Source organism: Bufo gargarizans, chromosome 3 (assembly GCF_014858855.1).
Source record: "Bufo gargarizans isolate SCDJY-AF-19 chromosome 3, ASM1485885v1, whole genome shotgun sequence".
Classification (NCBI taxonomy): Eukaryota; Metazoa; Chordata; class Amphibia; order Anura; family Bufonidae; genus Bufo; species Bufo gargarizans.
The window spans coordinates 501099905-501127337 of record NC_058082.1 but is presented as its reverse complement, the minus strand read 5'-3'; the positions used below and the strand labels follow the sequence as shown (position 1 = coordinate 501127337).

General features: G+C 42.4%; 1 protein-coding gene across 1 annotated transcript in view; it reads left to right on the top strand.

Annotated features, from left to right (window-relative positions):
- RTN4RL1 (reticulon 4 receptor like 1) overlaps positions 1-24350 on the top strand; it is a 208626-nt gene extending 184276 nt beyond the window's left edge. Inside the window, exon 2 of the mRNA XM_044287018.1 lies at positions 21090-24350. Within this exon, the coding sequence (XP_044142953.1) occupies positions 21090-22429 (1340 nt within the window). The 3' untranslated portion in view covers positions 22430-24350. The remainder of the gene's footprint in view (positions 1-21089) is intronic.
- The last annotated feature ends 3083 nt before the right edge of the window (positions 24351-27433 follow it).

The window sequence follows — 27433 nt, the reverse complement described above, 5'->3', positions numbered from 1 at the left end:
GGTCTCTCGGTTTATTGAAAAGATATGAAATACTATTCATAACATGATTTGGCTTCTGAAAGCACGTCTTAGTCTACTTTCACACACGCATTTTGGCTTTCCATTTGTGAGATCCGCTGCTTGCAGCGTTTTGGTGTCCGTCTGATGAAACGGAGCCAAACGGATACGTCCTGGCGCACAATGTAAGTCAATGGGGATGGATCCGTTTTCACTGACACAATCTGGCACAATTGAAAACGGATCCGTCCTCCATTGACCTTCAATGGTGTTCAAGAGGTCTTGGCTATGTTAAAGATAATACAAACGGATCCGTTCTGAACGGATGCAGACGGCTGTATTATCTGAACGAATCCTTCCATGACGGATCCGCACAAAACTCGAGTGTGAAAGTAGCCTTAGTCTAACCTAATAATGGAATGACACAACCAATATTTTTAAAGAAGAATGCACCTCTATGTCACTGCCTGTCCCCCCAAAAAGTCGCCACCAAAAAAAAAGGCCACACACTCTAATATTTCGTTGGACCGCCTTTAGCTTTGATTGCGGCACACATTCGCTGTAGCATTGTTTTGATAAGCTTCTGCAATGTCACAAGATTTATTTCCATCCAGTGTTGCATACATTTTTCACCAAGATCTTGCATTGATGATGGTAGAGTCTGACTGCTGTGCAAAGCCTTCTCCAGCACATCCCAAAGATTCTCAATGGGGTTAAGGTCTGGACTCTATGATGGCCAATCCATATGTGAAAATTATGTCTCATGCTCCCTGAACCACTCTTTCACAATTTGAGCCCGATGAATCCTGGCATTGTCATCTTGGAATATGCCCGTGCCATCAGGGAAGAAAAAACCCATTGATGGAATACCCTGGTAATTCAGTATGTTCAGGTAGTCAGCTGACCTCATTCTTGGAGAACATACTGTTGCTGAACCTAGATCTGACCAACTGCAGCAACCCCAGATCATAGCACTGCCCCCACAGGCTTGTACAGTAGGCACTAGGCATGATGGGTGCATCACTTCATCTGCCTCTCTTCTTACCCTGATGCGCCCATCACTTTAGAACAGAGTAAATCTGGACTCATCAGACCACATGACCTTCTTCCATTGCTCCAGAGTCCAATCTTTTTGCTCCCTAGCAAATTAAAGTCTTTTTTTCTGGTTTGCCTCACTTATTTGCCTACACAGCTGTTCAATCCCAATCCCTTGAGTTCCCTTCGCATTGTGCGTGTGGAAATTCTCTTACTTTCACTATTAAACATAGCCCTGAGTTCTACTGTTGTTTTTCTTTGATTTGATTTCACCAAACGTTTAAGTGATCGCTGATCACTATCGTTCAGGATTTTTTCCCACCACATTTCTTCCTCGAATACGATGGGTCCCCACTATCCTTTCAGTTTTTAATAATGCGCTGGACAGTTCTTAACCCAATTTTAGTAGCTTCTGCATACTCCTTAGATGTTTTCTCTGCTTGATGCATGCCAATGATTTGACCTTTCTCAAACAGACTAACATCTTTTCCACGACCACGAGAGGTGTCTTTCGACATGGTTGTTTAAGAAATGAGAAGCAACTCATTGCACCAGTTGGGGTTAAATAACTTGTTGCCAGCTGAAAGATAATTGCCCATGCAGTAATTATCCATTAGGAGGCTCATAACTATTTGCTTAGTTAAATCCAGGTGGCGACTTTTTTTTGGACAGGCAGTGTATATTCACTGTCTTAACGAGCCGGTTACCATTATAAAAGCCTAGACAATTCATCAATTCATGTCTAGCAAAAAAAAAAAAGCAGGGTAGCTTTGAAGATATGCAGCCTGATTCGCTTCAGCTTACCTGTGCAGACAGCTGAAAACAAAATAACATTTTACATCAATTTTGCTTCATGCGCACAGCCTTATTAAGGCTCTGTACAGTACCATAATAAGACACCCCTTGAGACCTCTGCTGTACTTTCTTATGCCATGGATTTCATATCCTGATTATTTTTTCTACTTTTAGATTCTGTAAAAATCTAACAGAAATAAAATTGTACCATATTCCATAGGACAATGTATTCCCTCTGGGAAGCATTCCTTATGGGGAGAATATCTTCCAACGTACAGGTCGCAACGTTGTGTGCCACCATACAATCTCATGCACATGGCTGTGTAATGATATTTGATTTTGCCACATTCCACTGGCTACAGTATTACATAAATATTTTGCCCTTGAAGTATTTTTTTAAGAGGAGAATGCCTCTGTGATTTAATGGCACCAAATCCCAGCATATGAAATACCTATGGCTCTGTCTTGTAGGATGATCTGTAGCAAACAGCAGCCATTGTACAGACTCTTTACATGAGGCTTTAAAGATGATCGATCTGATGCAATATTTCACAATACATACGGCAATTATTATTAAATAGATCTCTTAGACCTGATGTGGCTGGTGGACTTTCTTTGAAAATCGATGTTAGAATGGCTGTATAATACTTTTGGAAAGTTTTCCCTCCTGGTATTCAAATGAGTGTAGCTAGAGAAAGCCAGAGCTCATGAGTCCAGGGTCTTCATGAGCTAAACTCAAACTCTGCAACTGATACTGAACAATGTGAGATTACAGCAGCAGCAGCGGAGGGGGTACACTGGAAGGAGCTTGTCAGTTTGGCTTTCTCACTGTTTAGCTGGATTCATAAAATGCTTATTTTAATATCGATCAGGAAAGCTTTCCAAAAGATAAAACAGCCATTCTGACATGGATATCAAAGTATGTGCAATAACCTCCTTAAGGCTGTATTACACATCCCAATGCGGTTGTCAGGAGGGAAGCGGAGGAGACCCCTGCTATTACACGCAGCACTCTCTTCTGGAGCATGAGGCGGAGCGATTGCTATGCCATCCATAGTGGTTTGCCGGTGGCAGATCGTTATGAGACACTACAATCTGCCGCCTGCAAACAATTTTTTTTTTAACATGTCAAATGATTTGGGTTGCTCAATGATGAAGCATTTGCTCATTCATCGGGCAATCGGCAGCAGTATTACACTGCCAGATAATCGCTAACGAGCTTTCAACGCTCATTAGCAATTATCTGCTGAAAAATTGTGCAGTGTGATACAGGCTTTAGGTCTAAGAGATCTATTTAATAATATAAGCAATTTTGTATTGTGAAATCTGGTGATAAATCCATTTTAATTACTTTATTCTAGACTGTTGTTGATAAGAAATCAGCTTGTCACCGCAGAGACCCTCACATTAATAGAGTTGTCTGTGGCGAGACAAAAGATAAAGTTACACTGAAATTAACTGACATATATTTTATCCCAACCCAAAAAATTTCTGCTGCCAATGTGGCATTATACAGTATATTGACAGCATGTTGTACTTTAGGCCCCTAAATGTGATAATAGCTGAACTATAGTTATGTTTTATCTGGGTCACTAGTTTTGAAATTTTAAGTGAATGTGTCATCAGAAAATGACCTATTGTTTAAATCACGTTTTAAAGGGCTTCTGTCACCCCACTAAAGTCATTATTATTTTTTTTGGGCTAGTTACATTCCTTATAGTGCGATATATGAGAATATAATGGTGTTACTTACTTTCATTCGACCGTTTCTTATAAAAACGAAGTTTTATAATATGCAAATCAGGTCTCTACCAGCAAGTAGGGCGTCTACTTGCTGGTAGCCGCCACAAAAAACCGCCCCCTCGTCGTGTTGATTGACCGGGCAAGCCGCGATCTCCTCCTCCGGCCGGCCCTGTCAGCATTTTAAAAATCGCGCGCCTCTGTTCATTCAGCGCAGGCGCTCTGGGATGAGGAGGCTCGTCTCCTCAGAACTCCCTCAGTGCGCCTGCGCCGATGACATCACCGAAAGAGAAGACTTCATCGGCGCAGGCGCACTGAGGGAGTTCTGAGGAGACGAGCCTCCTCATCTCAGAGCGCCTGCGCTGAATGAACAGAGGCGCGCGATTTTCAAAATGCTGACAGGGCCAGCCGGAGGAGGAGATCGCGGCTAGCCCTGTCAATCAACACGACGAGGGGGCGTTTTTTTGCGGCGGCTACCAGCAAGTAGATGCCTTACTTGCTGGTAGAGACCTGATTTGCATATTATAAAACTTTGTTTTTATAAGAAACGGCCGAATGAAAGTAACACCATCATATTCTCATATATCGCACTATATGGAATGTAACTAGCCCCAAAAAAAAAAATGACTTTAGTGGGGTGACAGAAGCCCTTTAACCACTTCAACCCCGCTAGCTGAAACCCCCTTCATGACCAGAGCACTTTTTACACTTCGGCACTACACTCCTTTCACCGTTTATCGCTCGGTCATGCAACTTACCACCCAAATGAATTTTACCTCCTTTTCTTCTCACTAATGGAGCTTTCATTTGGTGGTATTTTATTGCTGCTGACATTTTTACTTTTTTTTGTTATTAATCGAAATGTAATGATTTTTTTGCAAAAAAATGACATTTTTCACTTTCAGCTGTAAAATTTTGCAAAAAAAACGACATCCATATATAAATTTTTCGCTAAATTTATAGTTCTACATGTCTTTGATAAAAAAAAATGTTTGGGCAAAAGTTATAGCGTTTACAAACTATGGTACAAAAATGTGAATTTCCGCTTTTTGAAACAGCTCTGACTTTCTGAGCACCTGTCATGATTCCTGAGGTTCTACAATGCCCAGACAGTATAAAAACCCCACAAATGACCCCATTTCGGAAAGTAGACACCCTAAGGTATTCGCTGATGGGCATAGTGAGTTCATAGAACATTTTATTTTTTGTCACAAGTTAGCGGAAAATGATGATGATTTTTTATTTTTATTTTTTTCTTACAAAGTCTCATATTCCACTAACTTGCGACAAAAAATAAAACATTCTAGGAACTCGTCATGCCCCTCACGGAATACCTTGGGGTGTCTTCTTTCCAAAATGGGGTCACTTGTGGGGTAGTTATACTGCCCTGGCAATTTAGGGGCCCAAATGTGTGAGAAGAACTTTGCAATCGAAATGTGTAAAAAATGACCGGTGAAATCCGAAAGGTGCACTTTGGAATATGTGCCCCTTTGCCCACCTTGGCTGCAAAAAAGTGTCACACATCTGGTATCGCCGTACTCAGAAGAAGTTGGGGAATGTGTTTTGGGGTGTCATTTTACATATACCCATGGTGGGTGAGAGAAATATCTTGGCAAAAGACAACTTTTCCTATTTTTTTATACAAAGTTGGCATTTGACCAAGATATTTTTCTCACCCAGCATGGGTATATGTAAAATGACACCCCAAAACACATTCCCCAACTTCTCCTGAGTACGGCGATACCAGATGTGTGACACTTTTTTGCAGCCAAGGTGGGCAAAGGGGCCCAAATTCCAAAGTGCACCTTTCGGATTTCGCAGGCCATTTTTTACACATTTTGATTGCAAGGTACTTCTTACACATTTGGGCCCCTAAATTGCCAGGGCAGTATAACTACGCCACAAGTGACCCCATTTTGGAAAGAAGACACCCCAAGGTATTCCGTGAGGGGCACGGCGAGTTCCTAGAATTTTTTATTTTTTGTCGCAAGTTAGTGGAATATGAGACTTTGTAAGGAAAAAAGAAAAAAAAAGAAAAATCATCATTTTCCGCTAACTTGTGACAAAAAATAAAAAATTCTAGGAACTCGCCGTGCCCCTCACGGAATACCTTGGGGTGTCTTCTTTCCAAAATGGGGTCACTTGTGGCGTAGTTATACTGCCCTGGCAATTTAGGGGCCCAAATGTGTAAGAAGTACCTTGCAATCAAAATCTGTAAAAAATGGCCTGTGAAATCCGAAAGGTGCACTTTGGAATATGTGCCCCTTTGCCCACCTAGGCTGCAAAAAAGTGTCACACATCTGGTATCGCCGTACTCGGGAGAAGTTGGGGAATGTATTTTGGGGTGCCATTTTACATATAACCATGCTGGGTGAGAGAAATATCTTGGCAAAAGACAACTTTTCCTCTTTTTTTATACAAAGTTGGCATTTGACCAAGATATTTTTCTCACCCAGCATGGGTATATGTAAAATGACACCCCAAAACACATTCCCCAACTTCTCCTGAGTACGGCGATACCAAATGTGTGACACTTTTTTGCAGCCTAGATGCGCAAAGGGGCCCAAATTCCTTTTAGGAGGGCATTTTTAGACATTTGGATCCCAGACTTCTTCTCACACTTTCGGGCCCCTAAAAAGCCAGGGCAGTATAAATACCCCATATGTGACCCCACTTTGGAAAGAAGACACCCCAAGGTATTCAATGAGGGGCCTGGCGAGTTCCTAGAAATTTTTTATTTTTTGCATAAGTTAGCGGAAATTGATTTTTTTTGTTTTTTTCTCACAAAGTCTCACTTTCCGCTAACTTAGGACAAAAATTTCAATCTTTCATGGACTCAATATGCCCCTCAGCGAATACCTTGGGGTATCTTCTTTCCGAAATGGGGTCACATGTGGGGTATTTATACTGCCCTGGCTTTTTAGGGGCCCTAAAGCGTGAGAAGAAGTCTGGAATATAAATGTCTAAAAATGTTTACGCATTTGGATTCCGTGAGGGGTATGGTGAGTTCATGGGAGATTTTATTTTTTGACACAAGTTAGTAGAATATGAGACTTAGTAAGAAAAAACAAAGACAAAAACAAACAAAAAATTTCCGCTAACTTGTGCCAAAAAAAATGTCTGAATGGAGCCTTACCGGGGGGGGGGGGGGGGGGGTGATCAATGACAGGGGGGTGATCACCCATATAGACTCCCTGATCACCCCCCTGTCATTGATCACCCCCCTGGTAAGGCTCCATTCAGACGTCCGTATAATTTTTACGGATCCATGGATCGGATCCGCAAAACACATGCGGACGTCTGAATGGAGCCTTACAGGGGGGGTTATCAATGACAGGGGGTGATCAGGGTGATCAGGGTGATCACCCCCCTGTCACTGATCACCCCCCCTGTAAGGCTCCATTCAGACATCTGCATGATTTTTTACGGATCCATGGATACATGGATCGGATCCACAAAACACATGCGGACGTCTGAATGGAGCCTTACAGGGGGGTTATCAATGACAGGGGGTGATCAGGGTGATCAGGGTGATCACCCCTCTGTCACTGATCACCCCCCCTGTAAGGCTCCATTCAGACATCCGCATGATTTTTTACGGATCCATGGATACATGGATCGGATCCACAAAACACATGCGGACGTCTGAATGGAGCCTTACAGGGGGGTTATCAATGACAGGGGGTGATCAGGGTGATCACCCCCCTGTCACTGATCACCCCCCCTGTAAGGCTCCATTCAGACATCCGCATGATTTTTACGGATCCATGGATACATGGATCAGATCCACAAAACACATGCGGACGTCTGAATGGAGCCTTACAGGGGGGTGATCAATGACAGGGGGGTGATCAGGGAGTGTATATGGGTGATCACCCCCTGTCATTGATAACCCCCCTGTAAGGCTCCATTCAGACGTCCGCATGTGTTTTGCGGATCCGATCCATGTATCCATGGATCCGTAAAAATCATGCGGACGTCTGAATGGAGCCTTACAGGGGGGTGATCAATGACAGGGGGGTGATCAATGACAGGGGGTGATCAGGGAGTGTATATGGGTGATCACCCGCCTGTCATTGATCACCCCCTGTAAGGCTCCATTCAGACGTCCGCATGTGTTTTGCGGATCCGATCCATGTATCCATGGATCCGTAAAAATCATGCGGACGTCTGAATGGAGCCTTACAGGGGGGTGATCAATGACAGGGGGGTGATCAATGACAGGGGGTGATCAGGGAGTGTATATGGGTGATCACCCGCCTGTCATTGATCACCCCCCTGTAAGGCTCCATTTAGACGTCCGTATGCGTTTTGCGGATCCGATCCATGTATCCGTGGATCCGTAAAAATCATACGGACGTCTGAACGGAGCCTGACAGGGGGGTGATCAATGACAGGGTGGTGATCAATGACAGGGGGGTGATCAGGGAGTTTATATGGGGTGATCATGGGTGATCAGGGGTTTATAAGGGGTTAATAAGTGACGGGGGGGGGTGTAGTGTAGTGTGGTGTTTGGTGCGACTGTACTGACCTACCTGAGTCCTCTGGTGGTCGATCCTAACAAAAGGAACCACCAGAGGACCAGGTAGGAGGTATATTAGACGCTGTTATGAAAACAGCGTCTAATATACCTGTTAGGGGTTAAAAAATTCGGATCTCCAGCCTGCCAGCGAGCGATCGCCGCTGGCAGGCTGGAGATCCACTCGCTTACCTTCCGTTCCTGTGAGCGTGCGCGCCTGTGTGCGCGCGTTCACAGGAAATCCCGGCCCTCGCGAGATGACGCATATATGCGTGACTCTGCGCAGGGCCGTTACCTCCGGACCGCACATCTGCGTTAGGCGGTCCGGAGGTGGTTAAATCACGTATGGCGCCTCAAAACAACCCAAACACTTGTTTTGCATTGTGCTTCCTCAGGGGGTAGAGAAACTCTACACCCTGTGGAACCACAAGGCGAAACACATGTCGGGGTTGTTTTGAGGCACCATACTGGCAGGGCCTTTCTGCTGCCTGAAGCAAAAACTGAAATGGCGCCCCAACCGCCCAATGCCAATTCCATAACCTAACTCCTTCCCTCCAGCCCTACTGTTGAAGACATACTTGGAAAACATTACACACAGAGCTAGAAAACATACAGGGTAATACAGCACCACATACTGTGCCCACTGTGCTTCCCAATACTATACTTCAGAAACAGATAATCCCCCTTCTGCTGCCCCCCTCTTGCCCCTACCTGGTGCTGCCTGAGGCAATCACCTCACCTCGCTTCATTGGTGGTGCACCCATGCATACTTTGTCTATATTACTTGTGTGTGCTTTACTTGATTATGTTTTTTTGCTCTTATTGTGTCATATTTGACCACGTACTTGGCGCCTCATCTGTGGTGTGTCAATACCTCATATTTGTTTTTTAATGGTGCATATCGTGCATCATAATAAAGTATCTTAATTTTTACAATTATATATGTAGATTGCATTCTTTATCTGGGTCGCTAAATTAGAAACCCATGTACACTTATCACCTTATATTTCATCGTAAATATCGTCATATAAGAAAGAGCCAGAAATAGATGTGTGTTATGTTGTAATGGGCTGCTTTTACTGATTGCTGCCTGACTCCAGTGTGTCATTTTATTCAACATCCTCTCTGCTCCTATGATTGGAATATCTAGTGCTCTGCCAAATTTTAATCAGGTTATGACTGTGTGGCATAGAGGATATGTATCTTATGCTAAATTAGAGTAATCATGGTACCTCATGTGGATTTAAAGACTCAACACCCTGCCAGAAAGCAGTCATATGCCCTCACTTTGTAGGACTTCATCCAAATGAATGTGCAGAGAAACCTGGATGGCATATAGAGAGATATAAGTGCCTGCGTTTCGTTGATGGTGTTTTACTACTCGAGTTCAGATTCCACTGTGTAGAGAGAACCAGCCGAGAGGAAAATGAAGCATGCTTATATGACACAATCAAATACTTTTAAGAAATGATATTCAACCTGTAGCTTGGAAGACACATACGGCTCTTCAAAGACAGGCGAGTGGCATTTTGGATCCACACATTGCTCCGTACGGCACAGAATAGATTAGCTAATGCACTCATACGGCACAATTACAACTAAAGAACATCAGGATGTAGATTTTTGAGAGTCAGATCCCTGCCAGAGTGATTCTGCTTCAGTTATAAGGATTACATGAAATTGCTTTAGAGAATAAAACATATCTGCCAATTTATCTTTTCCTCTAGGGCAATGGTGTCATGATCTAGATGTAGGGCAGTTAAAACAGGACAGTTCTTGTGAGGGCAAAAATGGGTTGTAGCTTGTGAAGAGCATTTCTTGAAATGACCTGGAAGGTTAGAAGTAACTTTAATCCATTATTTTCTTCCTTAGAATAGCAATTTGCTGAGATGCAACCGTAAAAGAAGAACACACTTTTCTACAACTTTCTTTTTTTATTATAATCATTAAAATTTTTCATTTTATATTGTACTAGTTGTGTGTTATACCCTGGCTTAGGCACCACTAGCATCCACAGCTGCACTCAAAATAATGCTCGATCAAGTTACCAGAGTGCAGTGCATTGTGTTTTCCTATAATGAACAATTATTTGATCGCTAGGGGTCCAAATGTTGAGTATGGGGTCCCTTTTCCCCCATTTGAATGGAGCAGTGGTCACTCATGCACACTACCTCTTTGTTCAATCTTTATAGGACTGATGGAGAAAACTGGGTGCAATGCCCGGCTATCTCTGTAGACAGTGAATAGAGTAGTGGTCACGACTATTCTATTAACCCGGGGTACTTGAAGATGCCTGTTCTCGTCGTCCCAGAATTCAGACCCCCAGCAATCAGTTATCCCCTATCCTGTGCATAGGTTATAAGTGTTGATTATAGGAAAAGCCCTTTAACTATTCTTAGCTAATATAGACTGGTCCCACTTCATGACCTAGCTGATCACAAGAGGTCCCAGCTTTGAGACCATGATCACCTTATCATTGGGGATCCTTTCTAACAAAAAAGCAAAGACCATAGTGGACAACTTCTTAAAATTTTAATTGTTAGTTGGTCTATCTATCTATCTATCTATCTATCTATCTACTGTCTTTCTGTCTGTCTATCAAGTATCTATCTATCTATCTATCTATCTATCTATCTATCTATCTATCTAGTATCTATATATCTTTCTATATAGTATCTATCTGTCTATCTACAGTATCTACATATCTCTATATATCTATCGCCATATTTATCAATCTAATATCTATATATCTATCTGTCTACATAGTATCTTTCTTTCTATCCATCTGTATGACTGTCTATCTATCTATCTCCATATCTCCATATCAATCCTTTCAAATTTCATTACAATTCCGTGCCTTTCTAAATTCTGCCTTCAGCATCTGAGGACATTTTAGAGACCTTGGCTTGTTGAGAACGGATGAAAGATATAAAACTCTTATGGGAACCCTTAAGTTTCAGAAAAGTAAACAGGAATAAACTGACCACCCATCTTAGATTTACATCACTTGTTTATTCATGCACCATAGAGATGCACTTCATTATATATTCTCGAGCTGTTCTCAAGTTCTGCTAATGCAGGAACCCTACTGATGCCATCACCTAGACTAGCTAGAAATTCATTATATGAAAATATTCCCCTATTGGAAACAGAAATGATACTGAAGCAATCCGTGTTTAAATTGTGTCATATTTCTGTTAGTATGCCTCCCTAGCACTTAATGAAATGGCTGTAATATCAATGAGCTTAGCCGAGTAACAGTCACACATTATCCTCTGCAGATATTCGCTATTTCATATCTAAAATATGTTTCCACCTTATAATAAGAAATGGATTGAAGGGGAATTAAAGGCATAAGAGAGCTAAATTTAGCACACATCCTTATAAAGGAATCATTTTCACTAAATATTCCAACTTTTGATGGAAGTTTTATCTATCACAGGAGTGAGAATTTGTAGGGCTGAAAGTCTGTTAGCATCCAAAACCAAATAATGCAGTAAGTAATTGTATCTAAAATGTATCTAAATGTATCTAAAATTAGAAAACGTAAAAATCCTATTATGGAAAATTTCAGATGATAGACCTTACTGTTTGCTGTCATTTATAATAACTATTAGAGTAGCTCTCCTAGTACCTCAAGGAGCCTCAGATGCAAGGCACTTAGTGATCATCATGCCACAGTCCTTCTGTAAACCAGAAGAAGGTGCTGAAGTAGAGAGGTAGCAGCTTCAGATTGATATCTACTGTAGGTTCTCCTTCACCCAGGGCAAACTGTAAAGAGTAAATGCACCTTCACAAAACTTACTGACATCTGACCGAGACATTTAAGAAGTTTTGATTGATGAAGTTTAGGTACTAAGACCCCTACTATTCGCAAAAATGAATCTTTTGAGTCCAGCTTCAGCTAATTGGCCCTTTTGTTTTTTGCAGTTAGTCAGGGTTTCGGTACCCGCACCCTTAGGCTACTTTCACACTAGCGGCAGGACGGATCTGACAGGCTGTTCACCCGACGGAATAGCCTGTTGGCTCCGTCCTGCCGCTAGTGAACGTGTGCCCCCAGAATCCCGCTCCGACACCATTGACTATAACGGGGACTGGGCGGAGTTCTGGCAGAGGCACGGTAGCACACGTCGAGAGGCTGCCGAAATAAATGTTGTACATGTCGTAGTTTTATTCCGGTAGCCTCTTGCCGTGCACTGCCGTGCCTCCGCCAGAACTCCGCCGCCGTTATAGTCAATGGGGACGGAACAGCAGTCTGGGGGCACACGTTCACTAGCGGCAGGACGGATCCGACAGGCTGTTTACCCAACGGAACAGCCTGCCGGTGGTCCTTGCCGCTAGTGTGAAAGTAGCCTTAGAGATTAGAACTTCTGACATGTGTCTTTGATGTGTCAAACGTTTTGTGAAATGGCAGTTACATTTTAAAGGAGTTGGCCAGTTTGTAAATAAAACAGTTTTGGATTAGCCCCTAATCTATTGTTGATGGGACATACATCTGTAAGTCACATCATAATTTACTCCGGGATATAGCAGAAAGCCCCCTGGTTTCCATCTGTGGCCTGTGTAAATATCTGCAATCCTCTGGCGCTACATCGAAAAGGTGCAAGATGATGACTGTGACATGATTCACCTATGCTTGCTTTGCTTTACCTGGACAAATACTCTTCTGTGCATGTGCTGAACAGTAAGTGAGCATGCACAAAACAAGCAGAAAAGAGGATCCATCCCGGGACAGCACAGAAAAAGTTGACATATGTAAATCACATCACCATCTTGTGTCCTATGGACGCAGAGCCGGAGAATCGCAGATGGAAACCATGGGTTCTTTTGCTGCATGGCAGAAGTAAGTTATGATGTACTGTATGTCACATTAGCGATAGATTAGAGGCTAGTGCAAAACATTTTTACAAAATCACCAACCTCTTTAAAGTATGACTGCTATTTTGCAAAACATTTGGCACATCAAAGAGACATGTCAGAAATCTTAATCAGTGGGGTCCAGGTGTTGAGACCCCCACCAATCAATCGCAAAAACAAAAGGGGGGAAGCTTTCAGTCAATTAGCTGAAGCCAGACTCAAAGATGGCCCCAAAGGATTCATTTTTGTGATAGGTGGGTTCTTAGTACTGACCCCGCATCAATCAAAACTTCTGTCACATCAGCAATAGATTAGAGGCTACAACAAAACCCCTTGTATGTTTGCTGGCCTAGCTCTGTAACTAGATGCTGAAGCAGTGGTTTGTGTAGGCATTTTAGAAAATGCTCAATCCCATCACCAACAGATATGTGTAGATATAGTGTATGTGCATTCTTAACACATCATTTTTGGCCCATCATTTTATGTTGGTAATATATCTTCATATCAGTTGGAGCTTTGTTTTTCTGATATAGCACTCCAAACCGACTGCATAGAGAAGACTGAAAATATGAAATTCATTCTGTCACCGCTAAGAAGCGCATGAGCCCCTACTGCACACAGTTTTATTAGTCATATAAAGTATGAACAGTACAGCTCCTATGCTCCCTCTAGTGGTGGCTGAAGTCACTCAGAATTCAATCAGTTTTTTTTGTGGCTTTGAAGTGGATGTAGAACTCTGTTGTCACGAGGGTATCGAGAACCATGCCTGACTCCGTTATACCAGGGGTCAGGAAGTCGCAGCGGTTGGCTGCACGCTTTATTTAAGATAGGGCTGTTTTCCTTATGGTAGCTTTCTGGGTTTGCTTTGCAAACCCTTTTGGCTCACTCAGGGATCCGTAGCTCCTTCTCCTCAGCTCTTCCTTGTCCAGCACTCCCAAACCTCCTTATATTCCTCTCTCACACTTCTCTGGTTGCCAGAGATAGAGGTTCCTGCCTGGACATCTATCCTGACCCACTGGAGCTGTGTTGCTGCGTTCTCTGACTGTTTATTCAGAACGCTACCCTCCGGATCCCTGTTGGACCTTTGTGGACAGTTGTTGTCGTCCACCTGGGTGTTTGTGTTTGTCTGTGTTTGTCTGTCCTCTCCCTGGTGTTTCCCTCTTAGTGCAGTGGTGCGGACTAGCGTTCCCACCGGCCCGTTCACTATCTAGGGCTCATTTCAGGGAAAGCCAGGGTTTAGGCACGTGATCGCCGCACGGGTGAGGAACCCGTTTAGGGATGTCAGGGCAGTCAGGTGCCAGCCGCAAGGTGAGTTAGGGGTCACCACCTTTCCCTCTCTCTTAGGCAGGGCTTTCCCTGTTTTCCTCCCTGTGCGTGACACCAGTCATTACATTATCTCTGGCCCTTATTTTGTGTAGGTAAAAAAAAAATATTTTTTTTTTTTTTTTTTACCTACTTAGAATCCAGTATGGATCAAATTGCTGCTCTGTCCAAACAATTTCATGGCCTGTCTTTGGAGGTGGTAGGATTGAAGGCATCGGTCCTCCAGCAACAGCAGCAATTACAACTGACCGCAAGCCCAGCGGTTGCTACTGGTAACCAGGTTGTTGCAGAACCCAAGGTCCCTCTCCCTGACAGATTTTCTGGGGGAAGGGACAAGTTTTTGACATTCCGTGAGGCCTGTAAGTTATATTTTAAACTGCGCCCTTACTCCTCTGGTAATGAAGAACAGCGGGTGGGGGTTGTTATTTCCCTGCTGCAGGGGGACCCGCAGTCCTGGGCGTTCTCTTTACCTACTGATTCCCAGGCTCTTCGGTCAGTGGATGAGTTTTTCGGGGCCTTGGGTCTCATATATGACGACCCTGACCGAGTAGCACTGGCTGAATCAAGATTACGGAGACTCTTACAAGGAGAAAGGCCGGTAGAGGAGTATTGCTCTGAATTCCGTAGGTGGGCTACGGATACCCAATGGAACGACCCGGCTCTCAGGAGTCAGTTCTGCTCTGGGTTATCCGAAAGGGTTAAGGATGCGCTTGCATTATATGAGACCCCCTTTTCCCTTGATGCGGTTATGTCCCTTTCTATCCGTATAGAGAGACGCCTTAGGGACAGGTTGAAAGAACCGGAGAAATTGGTAACTCCTCTCAAGCAGCAGTTAGTCTGTACGGACATAGACGAGCCTATGCAGCTAGGAGGAACTACTCGTCAGGTCCGTCCTCCTGAGGCTCACCGTAGGCGTGGGGTTTGTTTTTTTTGTGGGGAGAGGGGTCATTTCATTAATGTCTGTCCTTCTTTCCTCAGAAACAAAAGACCGTCGGAAAAACTACTAACCCCAGGCTGTGTGGACGATGTCCGCCCGGGGGTATACGTTTCCTCCATACGTACATCGCAATTTGTGTTGCCAGCGGTTATTATTTTTGGTGATAAGACGGAGACTATTTCTTTCTTTTTAGACAGTGGAGCAGGGGTAAATTTGATAGATGCCCATTTTGCCCGCACTTTGGGTTTGTCTCTCTGTACGTTACAGAGACCCATTTCCATATTCGCTATTGATTCTGCTCCCCTGTCTCAGAGAAACCTCACCCACATTGTTCATAATTTACACCTTCGGGTAGGGGACCACCATAACGAGATGCTTTCAGGTTATGTTCTGGAGGGGCTTCCCACTCCGGTGGTGCTGGGTCTTCCCTGGTTGGTAGCGCACAATCCAGTAGTGGATTGGCAGGCCAGGGAGATATTGGAGTGGAGTGAGCAGTGCAGAGAAAATTGCTTAAATAGCAATTGCTTAGTCGCCTCCATAACTACCCTACCTACATTTATTTCGGATTTTGATGATGTTTTTTCTGAAAAGGGTTGTCAGAAGTTACCACCTCATCGTCCTTATGATTGCCCGGTTAACCTTATTCCCGGCGCAAAATTACCCAAGACCAGGTTATATAATCTTTCGGGTCCAGAGAGACAAGCCATGAAAGATTATATCTCCGAGAGCTTGGCTAAGGGACACATCAGGCCCTCTTCTTCACCCGTGGCTGCAGGGTTTTTCTTCGTTAAAAAGAAAGATGGGGGCCTGCGTCCTTGCTTAGATTTTCGCGAATTAAATCGGATAACCATCCGAGACCCATACCCTCTTCCTCTCATTCCTGACCTGCTTAATCAGATTGCGGGTGCTAGGTGGTTCTCCAAACTTGATCTTAGGGGGGCCTACAATCTGATTCGTATTAAGGAGGGGGATGAGTGGAAGACAGCGTTTAACACCCCTGAGGGGCATTATGAAAATCTAGTTATGCCTTTCGGTCTGACCAATGCTCCTGCTGTCTTTCAACATTTCGTTAATGACATTTTTAGTCATCTAATCGGCAGGTTTGTGGTAATATACCTAGATGATATTTTAATTTATTCGTCTGATCTGAGAACACATGAGGAGCATGTCAGACAAGTACTGCAGGTCCTACGGACGAATGAATTATATGCTAAGATTGAAAAATGTGTCTTCGCCGTTCAGGAAATACAATTCCTGGGTTATTTTTTATCTGCTTCAGGTTTCCGTATGGATCCTAGGAAGGTCCAGGCAATTTTAGATTGGGATCTTCCTGAGAACCTCAAAGCACTACAACGGTTCTTGGGCTTCGCGAATTTCTATAGGAAATTCATTAAAAATTATTCACTTATTGTAAAACCGCTTACTGACATGACTAGGAAGGGGACTGATTTTTCTAAATGGTCTGACGCCGCTAAAGTTGCTTTTTCCTCTCTAAAAGAGAGGTTTACCTCAGCACCTGTACTAGTCCCACCTGATGTCTCTCAGCCTTTTATTGTAGAAGTCGATGCGTCAGAGGTGGGAGTGGGGGCGGTGCTGTCTCAGGGTCCGTCTCCTGGCAAATGGCGTCCTTGTGCTTTCTTTTCGAAAAAACTATCTGCAGCAGAAAAGAACTACGATATTGGCAATAGGGAACTATTAGCTATTAAACTTGCGTTTGAGGAGTGGCGTCACTTAGAGGGGGCAGTCCACCCCGTCACTGTGATTACGGACCACAAAAATCTCCTGTACCTCGAATCAGCTAAGCGTCTCACCCCTAGACAGGCTAGGTGGTCACTATTTTTTACCAGGTTTAACTTTGTTATTACCTATCGTCCTGGGGCAAAGAACACCAAGGCTGATGCACTATCTCGTTGTTTCCCTGGAGGGGGTAATGTGAGTGATCCGGTGCCCATTCTACAAAGAGGAGTGGTTGTCTCTGCGGTACACTCTGTTTTGGAGGGGAAGGTGTTAGAGGCCCAGGGGGACGCCCCGGTCTTTTGCCCCTCAGAGAAATTGTTTGTACCGTTGAACCTACGTTTCGAATTATTAAAGGAACATCATAATTCGGCACTTGCTGGGCACCCTGGTAGTAAAGCAACCTTGGAGCTATTGTCTCGTCGTTTTTGGTGGCCAAGGTTGCGTCAGGATGTATTGGATTTTGTGTCTTCTTGTTCTACCTGTGCGCGCGCAAAAGTTTCACATACACGTCCTGCAGGGTCTCTATTACCACTCGTCATTCCCAATAGACCGTGGACACATCTGTCAATGGATTTTATCACTGACTTACCTTTGTCTGCGGGTAAAACAGTTATTTTGGTAGTAGTGGACAGGTTTAGCAAAATGGTACACTTCATTGCGTTACCCGCACTACCTAATGCTAAGACTCTTGCTCAGGTATTCGTCAGTGAAATCGTGAAGCTTCACGGGGTCCCCTCCGATGTTGTTTCGGATCGGGGTACCCAGTTTATTTCTAAATTTTGGAAAGCTTTTTGTTCCCGTTTGGGGGTACACTTGTCCTTTTCCTCAGCTTTCCATCCTCAGTCGAATGGACAGACTGAGCGTACCAACCAAAACCTTGAGACATATCTAAGATGTTTTGTGTCTGAAAACCAAGAGTTGTGGTCATCATATTTACCGTTAGCTGAGTTTGCCATAAATAATCGTCGTCAGGAATCCACTGGCAAGTCACCATTTCTTGGTGCATATGGTTTTCATCCCCAATTCTGTACTTTCAAAGAGGGGGCGTCTTCTGGGGTTCCCGAAGAGGAACGGTTTTCGTCATCTCTTTCATCGGTATGGCAGAAGGTGCAAGCTAACTTGAAAAATATGGGAGGTAAATACAAATGCATGGCTGATAAGAGACGGTCGCCAGGTCCGGACCTAGGAGTGAATGACTATGTGTGGTTGTCTACTAGGAATATTAAATTGAAGGTTCCCTCTTGGAAACTGGGTCCTAGGTTTATTGGCCCTTACAAAATTGTAGCCATCATCAACCCCGTGGCTTTTCGCCTGGAGTTACCTCAGACATTTAAAATTCATAATGTTTTTCATAAGTCGTTACTCAAAAAATATGTTCCACCTCTAGAACCATCACCGCTGCCACCCCCTCCTGTTGTCGTGGATGGTAATCTAGAATTTCAGATATCCAAAATTGTTAATTCTCGTCGGGTCCGCCGCTCTCTTCAATATCTGGTGCATTGGAGAGGTTACGGTCCCGAGGAAAGAATGTGGGTTCCTGCGTCTGAGGTAAACGCCGACAGGTTAGTTCGGGTTTTTCATGCCTCTCATCCTGAGAGACCTGGTCCTGAGTGTCCGGAGGCCCCTCGTAGAGAGGGGGGTGCTGTCACGAGGGTATCGAGAACCACGCCTGACTCCGTTATACCAGGGGTCAGGAAGTCGCAGCGGTTGGCTGCACGCTCTATTTAAGATAGGGCTGTTTTCCTTATGGTAGCTTTCTGGGTTTGCTTTGCAAACCCTTTTGGCTCACTCAGGGATCCGTAGCTCCTTCTCCTCAGCTCTTCCTTGTCCAGCACTCCCAAACCTCCTTATATTCCTCTCTCACACTTCTCTGGTTGCCAGAGATAGAGCTTCCTGCCTGGACATCTATCCTGACCCACTGGAGCTGTGTTGCTGCGTTCTCTGACTGTTGATTCAGAACGCTACCCTCCGGATCCCTGTTGGACCTTTGTGGACAGTTGTTGTCGTCCACCTGGGTGTTTGTGTTTGTCTGTCCTCTCCCTGGTGTTTCCCTCTTAGTGCAGTGGTGCGGACTAGCGATCCCACCGGCCCGTTCACTATCTAGGGCTCATTTCAGGGAAAGCCAGGGTTTAGGCACGTGATCGCCGCACGGGTGAGGAACCCGTTTAGGGACGTCAGGGCAGTCAGGTGCCAGCCGCAAGGTGAGTTAGGGGTCACCACCTTTCCCTCTCCCTTAGGCAGGGCTTTCCCTGTTTTCCTCCCTGTGCGTGACACCGGTCATTACATCGGTGTTATAAAATACAGGGCTCAGGCCACTATAAAGATATATTAAGAGGTTAATTGACATAATATTGTTGACAAAACACTTGTCCTAGACTATAGCGATCCACAATATGCCTCTTCAGGGTGCAATTAAAAGTTACAGAGAAACATTGCTCATAGTGTACTATAGATAATAATGTTGAAGTCTAAGATGGAACTGCTGCAGATAGCCAAGTCCAGCGCTTGGCTATGTTTCGGCAGTTCCATAGAGGCTAAATGGAGCGCAACCCAACGTGTTGCTTCTCTATATGCCTTTGTACAATATCAGAGGCATATGGAGGTACATTATAGGGTTCATGTACAATAGCAGGAACCCTATTTTGGCTCCTTAGAAAACTGAACCATAATATGACTGTATCTGTGAGCCCTTTGATTAGTTGATTGTGAAATTTTATTTTTCCTAATAAATTACATTCATAGCTATGTGTAGCTAATTATATTGAAAGCGATGAATCTCTTTGCATTCAAATAACATTTAAAACATGCTTTTTCTAATTTTGCGTAATCTCTCTCATTAAGTCTTCTGACCTAGGAAAAGAAAATATATGAGGGCAAATGTTACCTTCATCAGATTACACTGATGAGTTTTGCAGCTTCTGATCACCCACTTTTCTTGAATTCTCTGTTGTATTCACGACAGATTCACATTTAACATTTATTTTTTATTTTTTTACAGAAGGATAATGAGTAAGAGGATATAGTTTGGGAAAATGACCTTTGAATATAAGTCCATGATATTTTAAACAATCTATTTTTAATGAAAGCTTCATTATTTAAGATGTCCTTACCTCTATGTTGCAAGAGCAAAATATACACGGAGTTGGCATATTTTTAAAGTGATAGACTGTATGTTTCACCACAGAGTTTAGGTTTTGCTTATGCATCAAGAAGTCTAGGAAGAACAATAACTTGCTAACAGTACTTGTGAGCATGTAATTAAATGGAATCTGTTGGCAGTTTTGATCAGGCTAAACTGCTGACTGCACTAGTTAGAGGGTTTGGGAGAGGACAACCAACATACCTTTTGTAGAGCTTTTCTTATTAGAAGTTGTGTGACTATGTAAATTTATTCTGCATGTTCTGTGATTGCAAGTGCCTGCCTCTGTATTGAGCTGATTCACAGCCCCTCCCACATTGAGTGACAGCTGTAGCATCCAACCAGGAGACCAGTCCATCTTTCACTTACAGCAGGGGGGGTGGAGCTATGAAACAGATCAATGCACAGAGCAGATTGCACTTTACAGTGAAGACCTGGAACACCGAACCTGGTAGAAAACACTTTCCATTCTCGTTACTGTGAAAAACTCCATAAAAGGAATGTTTATACTTCCCTGCTGGCAGATTCCCTTTAAAGAGGATATCCACTTTTCCAATCAAAGAATTCTAGAGTATATTTTCTTCCTTGTTGAAGAAGGGGTGCCCATGCACAATCTGACATTATCCAATCACTGTGCAAGTGTTAGACTGTGCAGGGACACCTCCAACTGGTAACACCCATCTGGACTTTTATTATAAACTGGCAGAAATTCATAACTTCTAGAAGGATTAATAAAGGAATGGCACATCAAAGAGTCATTAGAACACATGTTCCAGAATTGTTATTGCCTGGGGAACACAAGTACAGACACGTCAGAAGAGGTGACAGGCCCTCTTTAACAATTAAGTCAGCGCCCTTGTAAGGAGTCTTTGTTTCCTATTCGCTCTCCTTCAGTTTTTTTCTTTTTCAATACATTATATCTGCAGCATCTGTATTTGCATTAAGTATATGTATATTCAGAAATACATTTTAAAAATAATAAATCCTTGTTCTTTTTTCTCTTGTTACAGGATGTCACTTGGATCTATTTTTGGTTCTTTTTGGACTGCAGTTGCCTTTTATATCACTATGCCCTATAAACTGTATATGTTACCCTTCACCAATGACTGTCAGCTGCCAGGCTCACAACTTTGGAGGTGTACCAGAAGGGATTCCAGATATCAGCGAGAGGATATTTCTACAGAACAATCAGATAACCATGCTCCTAAGAGGCCATTTTAGCCCTTCATTAGTCACTCTGTGGCTTTACAGCAACAATATTACCTTCATTGATCCAGAGACATTTGAAGGGTTTGAAAACCTTGAAGAACTGGATCTTGGGGACAATCGGTATTTGAGGGCTTTGGCAGGAGAGACATTTCAAGGTTTGTCTAGACTTCATACCTTGAATCTGTACAAATGTGGCCTCAGTTCCCTGCCTAATGGGATATTTAATGGACTTCACAGTTTGCAATTTCTTTACCTTCAAAACAACCACATTGAGTTTCTACAAGATGACATCTTTATAGATTTAGTCAACCTGAGTCATCTTTTTTTGCATGGAAACAAGCTTTGGAGCCTTCATGAAAATACCTTTAGAGGTTTAGTCAACCTGGATCGTCTCCTCCTCCACCAGAACCAACTTCAGTTCATTCACAGAAATGCGTTTCATGATCTTAAGAGGCTGACTACACTATTCCTGTTTAACAACAGTATATCAGAACTGCAAGGGGAGTGTTTGGCACATCTTTCTGCACTGGAGTTTTTGAGGCTTAATGATAACCCATGGGACTGTGACTGTAAAGCCAGATCCCTGTGGGAATGGTTACGAAAGTTTAGAGGGACTAGTTCAAATGTTATTTGTGAATCACCTGATAAAATGCAGGGCAGAGACCTTAAAACTCTAAAAGCCGAAGATTATGCGCATTGTTCTGGCTCAGAGTCCCTTCACCAAATTAAGACTCATACCTACAGCACCACTCATCAGATATCACATAAAGGCCACCACTCACACCATTCCTCCAAGGAAAAAGGGAAAGATTCGCACCAAAATGAGCCAGCTGCCCATCCAGACCCACGTTCAGGAACAAGGAAACATGGTAAGAACTGCACCAGTCACAAAAATCGAAATCGGATCTCAAAACCCCTATCTGGGAAGAGCTCACATGACTTACAGGATTATGTACCGGATTACAAATTCAATTTCGACAATATGCCCACTCCTTCAACAAAGAGGAAGACTAAATGTACACGGAGGACGTCCATGAGAATGCCAAGTGGAGTGAAGCAGGCAACAGAAAACAACAGGTGTGATGGGGTCAGGGTGTCCCTGCTGCTCTTCCTCCTGGTGTTGGCTGTCATTGTACGCTGACAAACTTTGGAAGGAACTCTAGCCACTGCCACCACTTTCTAATGGACGCATTTCTTTCTGTTATTCTTCTTTATTTGTGTATGGAGGATTTGACAAGGAGGATGAATGAAAGTGGCTTCTCATGATCAATTGGCTTGTGTTGATGGATTATAAATGTTAACTGGATGCAAAGCAGTTTGGGGGCAAAGCTTTATCACAAGCCTACAACATGCTGCCCCAACTTTGCATGTACAAAGGGCAACGTCGTTTATGGACATTGCAGAAAAAAAATCATTACTCATTCTTGACATGCAAAACGAGGAATTCTTACTAATCCTTCCTGTTTGTTTTTTTTTCTATATTGTTTGATCTTTAAAGTGGGAACATAATTGTTAAAATCCCACAAACATTACAAGCCAGGCCTCCTACACATGCAAAAGACACTGTGTGAGTAATGTCTCCAACTGGTTTCGTTGGCCTATACAGTTGTTATTGGTCTTTGGGCCAATGCTGCTCAGAAGACAATCTACAAATCCTGAAAAAAACTCAGGCATATTATCTTATTCTAGCAGGGCTTAGCTGCCATGCTACCAAAGGAAGTTTGCAAGCGTACAATAGACTTGTTAAAAAAATAAAACTAGAAAAGAGATTCCTGCAGGCAGCCTGTTTATTTTGTATCTGTATCCACATAGTTATTTAATGACACAGCCCTTTACCTACCCCTCTCTGTCCAAATATCCATAAATGTGTCTATAAATGTTTCTATGGCTATATCTTAAAAAAGAAAAAGAAAAAAAAGGAACATCAGAAAAGGAGAACTGTGCTGTTTGTTTTATAGCAAATAGGCATTATTGGCTTTCAGCTTTGGCATTAGTTATTTTGGGGAGGGGAGTATACCTCATTATTCACAGCTGCCAGAAGTAGTGAATGGTGGCAAAGAGCCATACGAGGAGAACTGCAGATTAATTCACTTTAAAAAATGGCCCATGGAGTGACATTTTAACCCAAATACAATAACATAGGCAAGGGTATCAAAAGTTAACCTGAAGAAGAAACAGGTGTCAAAAAATATATACAGGTCGGGTTCACCATAACTATTCAGCCATAGAAGTCAGTGTCTTATTTGGGAGCAGGTGGTGAAAATGTAGTTGGAAAGAAAAGGGCGCTCCCATCAGTGTTAGTTGATATGAGCCTTATAGCTGGTCTAGAGGTATTCACAACCTAGGGATAATTGTCCAACGTAATATGTGTGAAGACAACTTTGTCAGGAAATGTCAGACATAGGGATAAGAGTACAGTGTAATGTCTATGAAGAAAACAACCTTATCAAAAATCTTCATCAGACATGGGCCATCTAGTAACTTGTGGGTCCCTATGGCACAGGGACTCCGCAAGCGATCCATAAGCAAACTTCAGAGACAGGTAGAAGCAGAAGTCAACGGGGTTGCAATTTGTAGGAAGATTATTGGTATACTTATGGGGAGGTCAACATGTGCCTATGGCTACTTGCAGAGTGTGCTGTGTCGTAACTCTATATCCTCAAAATCTTTACTGAAAGTCAAATCATGTTTTGGGATAAGCTCTACAGTATGTGCAGAACTCTGGGGACTATCAAAAGATTACACTCAAGTTTTACCAAGAGCAAAAAAAATATATATGTATAAAATTATATATATATATATATATATATATATATATATATATATATATATATATACAATATTATAAAATAAATATATACCTAACCTGCAAAAAGTCCTTATCCTAAAAAAAAGGTGTGTTTTTTTTTTGCCCTGGAAAGCTCAAAGAGTTCACATCATGATAGGTGACCCCACTGCCAGTAAAAAGTAGCAGTGTTAACCAGATATAGATAACAGATCTAGTGAGTATTGCACACACAATAAAATGTTATTTCCTTGTAAGAGAACTTGTGTGACCAGAAGAGAACACGGAAATAAAACTATAATAAAAAATTCTTTGCTTGCTTTTTTTGCTTTTTTCTTTCAGAGTTTGATGTGCTGAGAATACAGTGCTTTCAGGCTGTTTCCAGTCATTCCCTTGCGTCATTGTTTTCAAATGCAAAGCATATTTGTACGTGCTGGTTATGCTGTCTTATTACCATATTTTAATGTGTTGACCACTGATTATTACAGTAGAAATGGCCCCTAACATTGTATTTGGGATGTGGTATACTACATGCATAGAACGTCAATGTCTATTATCTAATCAAGGAGGCAAGTGACAAGCAAATTGGATTTTTGTTCCCTCTTAGCAATGTATTTAGATGGTAGAGTTCAGGATTTCGCAGAATGTGCAGCACATTCTATTGCATTCACTCCAAAAGATGTCTGATAACTTCTTTTACCTTTATAAATTGGTACCACAAGGAATTAGCTTTAAAAAATGATTTACAGTGCTAGCGCTAAAGCAGAATGCCCCACATAATTATCTGATCCTTTTATCAGATAGTCAGCTAGTTGTTATTAGGACCGGAGGCGGTATTGCATTGACTGTGACAAGTGGTACTGTAAATGACTTTAAATTACACTTATAGAAATCCATGGGGGTAGTATACATAGCTAGGGCCGCCGTTCAAATAATCTGGGCCTCATATTGTCTTGTGGTGAGAGTCCACTGAACTCTTCCCCACATCTCCTGTACACCATTATGTACCTTCTCAGGACCATACCATGAACTTGGAGAGTCTCTGGAGAAGGGGATAAATGAGTCACTGTTAAACTAGGCACAGTGTCTTGTAGGGCTAGCTCAGCAGAATGCAATGATAGCTTTCACTTATCAATTTGTTGTTTCGTTCTGGATTAAAAGTACTTTTAAGCTATATGCAAATGAGCAGTTACGTGCACTGAGGGCTCCATCCTCTACACCCTTATTCCTCCTGCTTCCTCGGCCAGCCTCTTCATTTCCTTCTTCATCGACAGGGCCAAGGGAGATGACTATGTGGAAACCTGGTCATGACAATCAAAAAGGAAAGGAAATGACTAGCTGAGGAATCAGGAAGAGCAAGAGTGCTCAAAGTAACTTGGGCCCTCCCTTGGTGCACTTAACTGCTCATTATGTGACAGCCAACCTTCTTTTGCATTATATTGCCTGGGCCACTGACAGTACCAAATCTACAGATCTGATATTCCCTATGCTGCCTCCACTTGGCTTTAATAATAGAATTTTAAAGATGGTTGTAAAGGAAAAAAAGAAGACAACAATAATCCTAACCTTACATATGCGGAAGTCACTTGCTGATGAAGAGGATCATGGGTCAGTAGCCCTTGTTCAAGAGTTGATGTGGAGCCAAATGGATATTTAAGGATGGTTCGTATGTGTTACAAAATTCCCTATAGGATGTGAAACATATCTTTTAAAAAGCAAAGGTTATGTAGGCACAGTATCCCATCAACGGATTGCTCCTGTAAATATGTCTATTCTATTATAAGACCCTTTGTCCACATTTACTTATTCTATCTATAATTACAAAGTTAGATTAGACAGGCACAAGATGTGTCAGTTTTACCTCAGTCGCCAAATCTTGCTTTGTTTATTTTAGACCATTATTTTGTGCCTGCAAATGGCACAAGTCATTAACAAACGGCTCTACAAAGCTATGTCTGCTTTTCTCGGCACCTTTGTAAAGTGCCTGCAAGGTACAACCATTAATTCTTATTGGTGCAATCAATAATAAATTTGTCTAAAAATAAGTTGCAGCTCATCCCACAATTCTGGCACAAGGACCTCTGTAAATTTGAGCCTTTGTGTATGGAGGAGTAGCAATATTTATAGCAAAAAAATATTTCTAAGATGGTTAAACAAACAACAATTATTTCTAAGATGGTTATGTTTCAGTACACGATTGCCCTATTGGTAATTATTAGCTCCCCCCCATTCTAGACATGGGACAAGGGGTTTGGACCATATGAAAACAAGACCCCAACTTTCCATAGTCCATTTTGCAATAGTAACTGCCTTTGTGATGCCAGTATAATGATTTTACTTTTGTATATACAAAGCCTAGACTGAACTGTCAACGAAGCTTGACTTTGTTTTGATGTCTACACTTTATGTCCTTGTAAAATCCACTTTATCTTTGTACCACAGCTACCAAAATAACTACTAAACTTATGAAAGAAACTTACAGACTCTATATTGTTCTGTATCAAAAGATTAAACATGTACATATCTACTCAAGACATATTCTTTTAGCAGAGCATGCAATAAGAACTTTACAGAATACAATAGATATTTATAGCACATTTCTGCTAGGTGACATTTCTGTTTCTGAAGAAAATATGGAGGAAACTGGAAAATACATTTACAAATAAAGTACTGTGAAAAGAGGCTGACTTGGATTATGCCATAACGTTTTCCAGAAGTACAATTGCTAAATGTTATCTGAACCAGCGTTTGGAAAGAAGTGCAGGAGTTATCCTTGGAACAGAGGGTCCTGCTTCAACTGGCAGAACATTAAGGACCTTGTAAATCCTGTGAAATTACACCCAGCTTGTACTGCCAGTGTCAATATATACAGTCTAAAATAGCCATACATGTTTCAAATCAGACTTGGTAAAACTGAATACACACATTTTTTGTGAGGAAAGAAATCCATTTAGTGGTACTCATTAATAAAAAATGTGGGCTTTAAAAGAAGTGTTGACTTCCTAAAAGAAACAATGGTCTATATTCTAAAGAAGAATTGTTCTTTAACTTCTTGTGTCTTAAACCTAAAAGCTGTGTCATATGTATCAAGTGGATGTAAACTCACTGATTTGCAATGAATTTGACTTAGTGCTAGATATCAGAGAAATGTCTAAGGGATTCCTCTAAATTTACCCTTTAAGTCCTGTACAGGGAACTGGTCTTTGCTGCATGGAACCCCCAAGTCACTACCACATGAGTAGTCTCCATCTGCAGCAGCTTATAGTAACATAGTTTATAAGGCTGAAAAAAGACATATGTCCATCCAGTTCAGCCTGTTATCCTGCAAGTTGATCCACTAGCTAGTGATACCAGGATGTG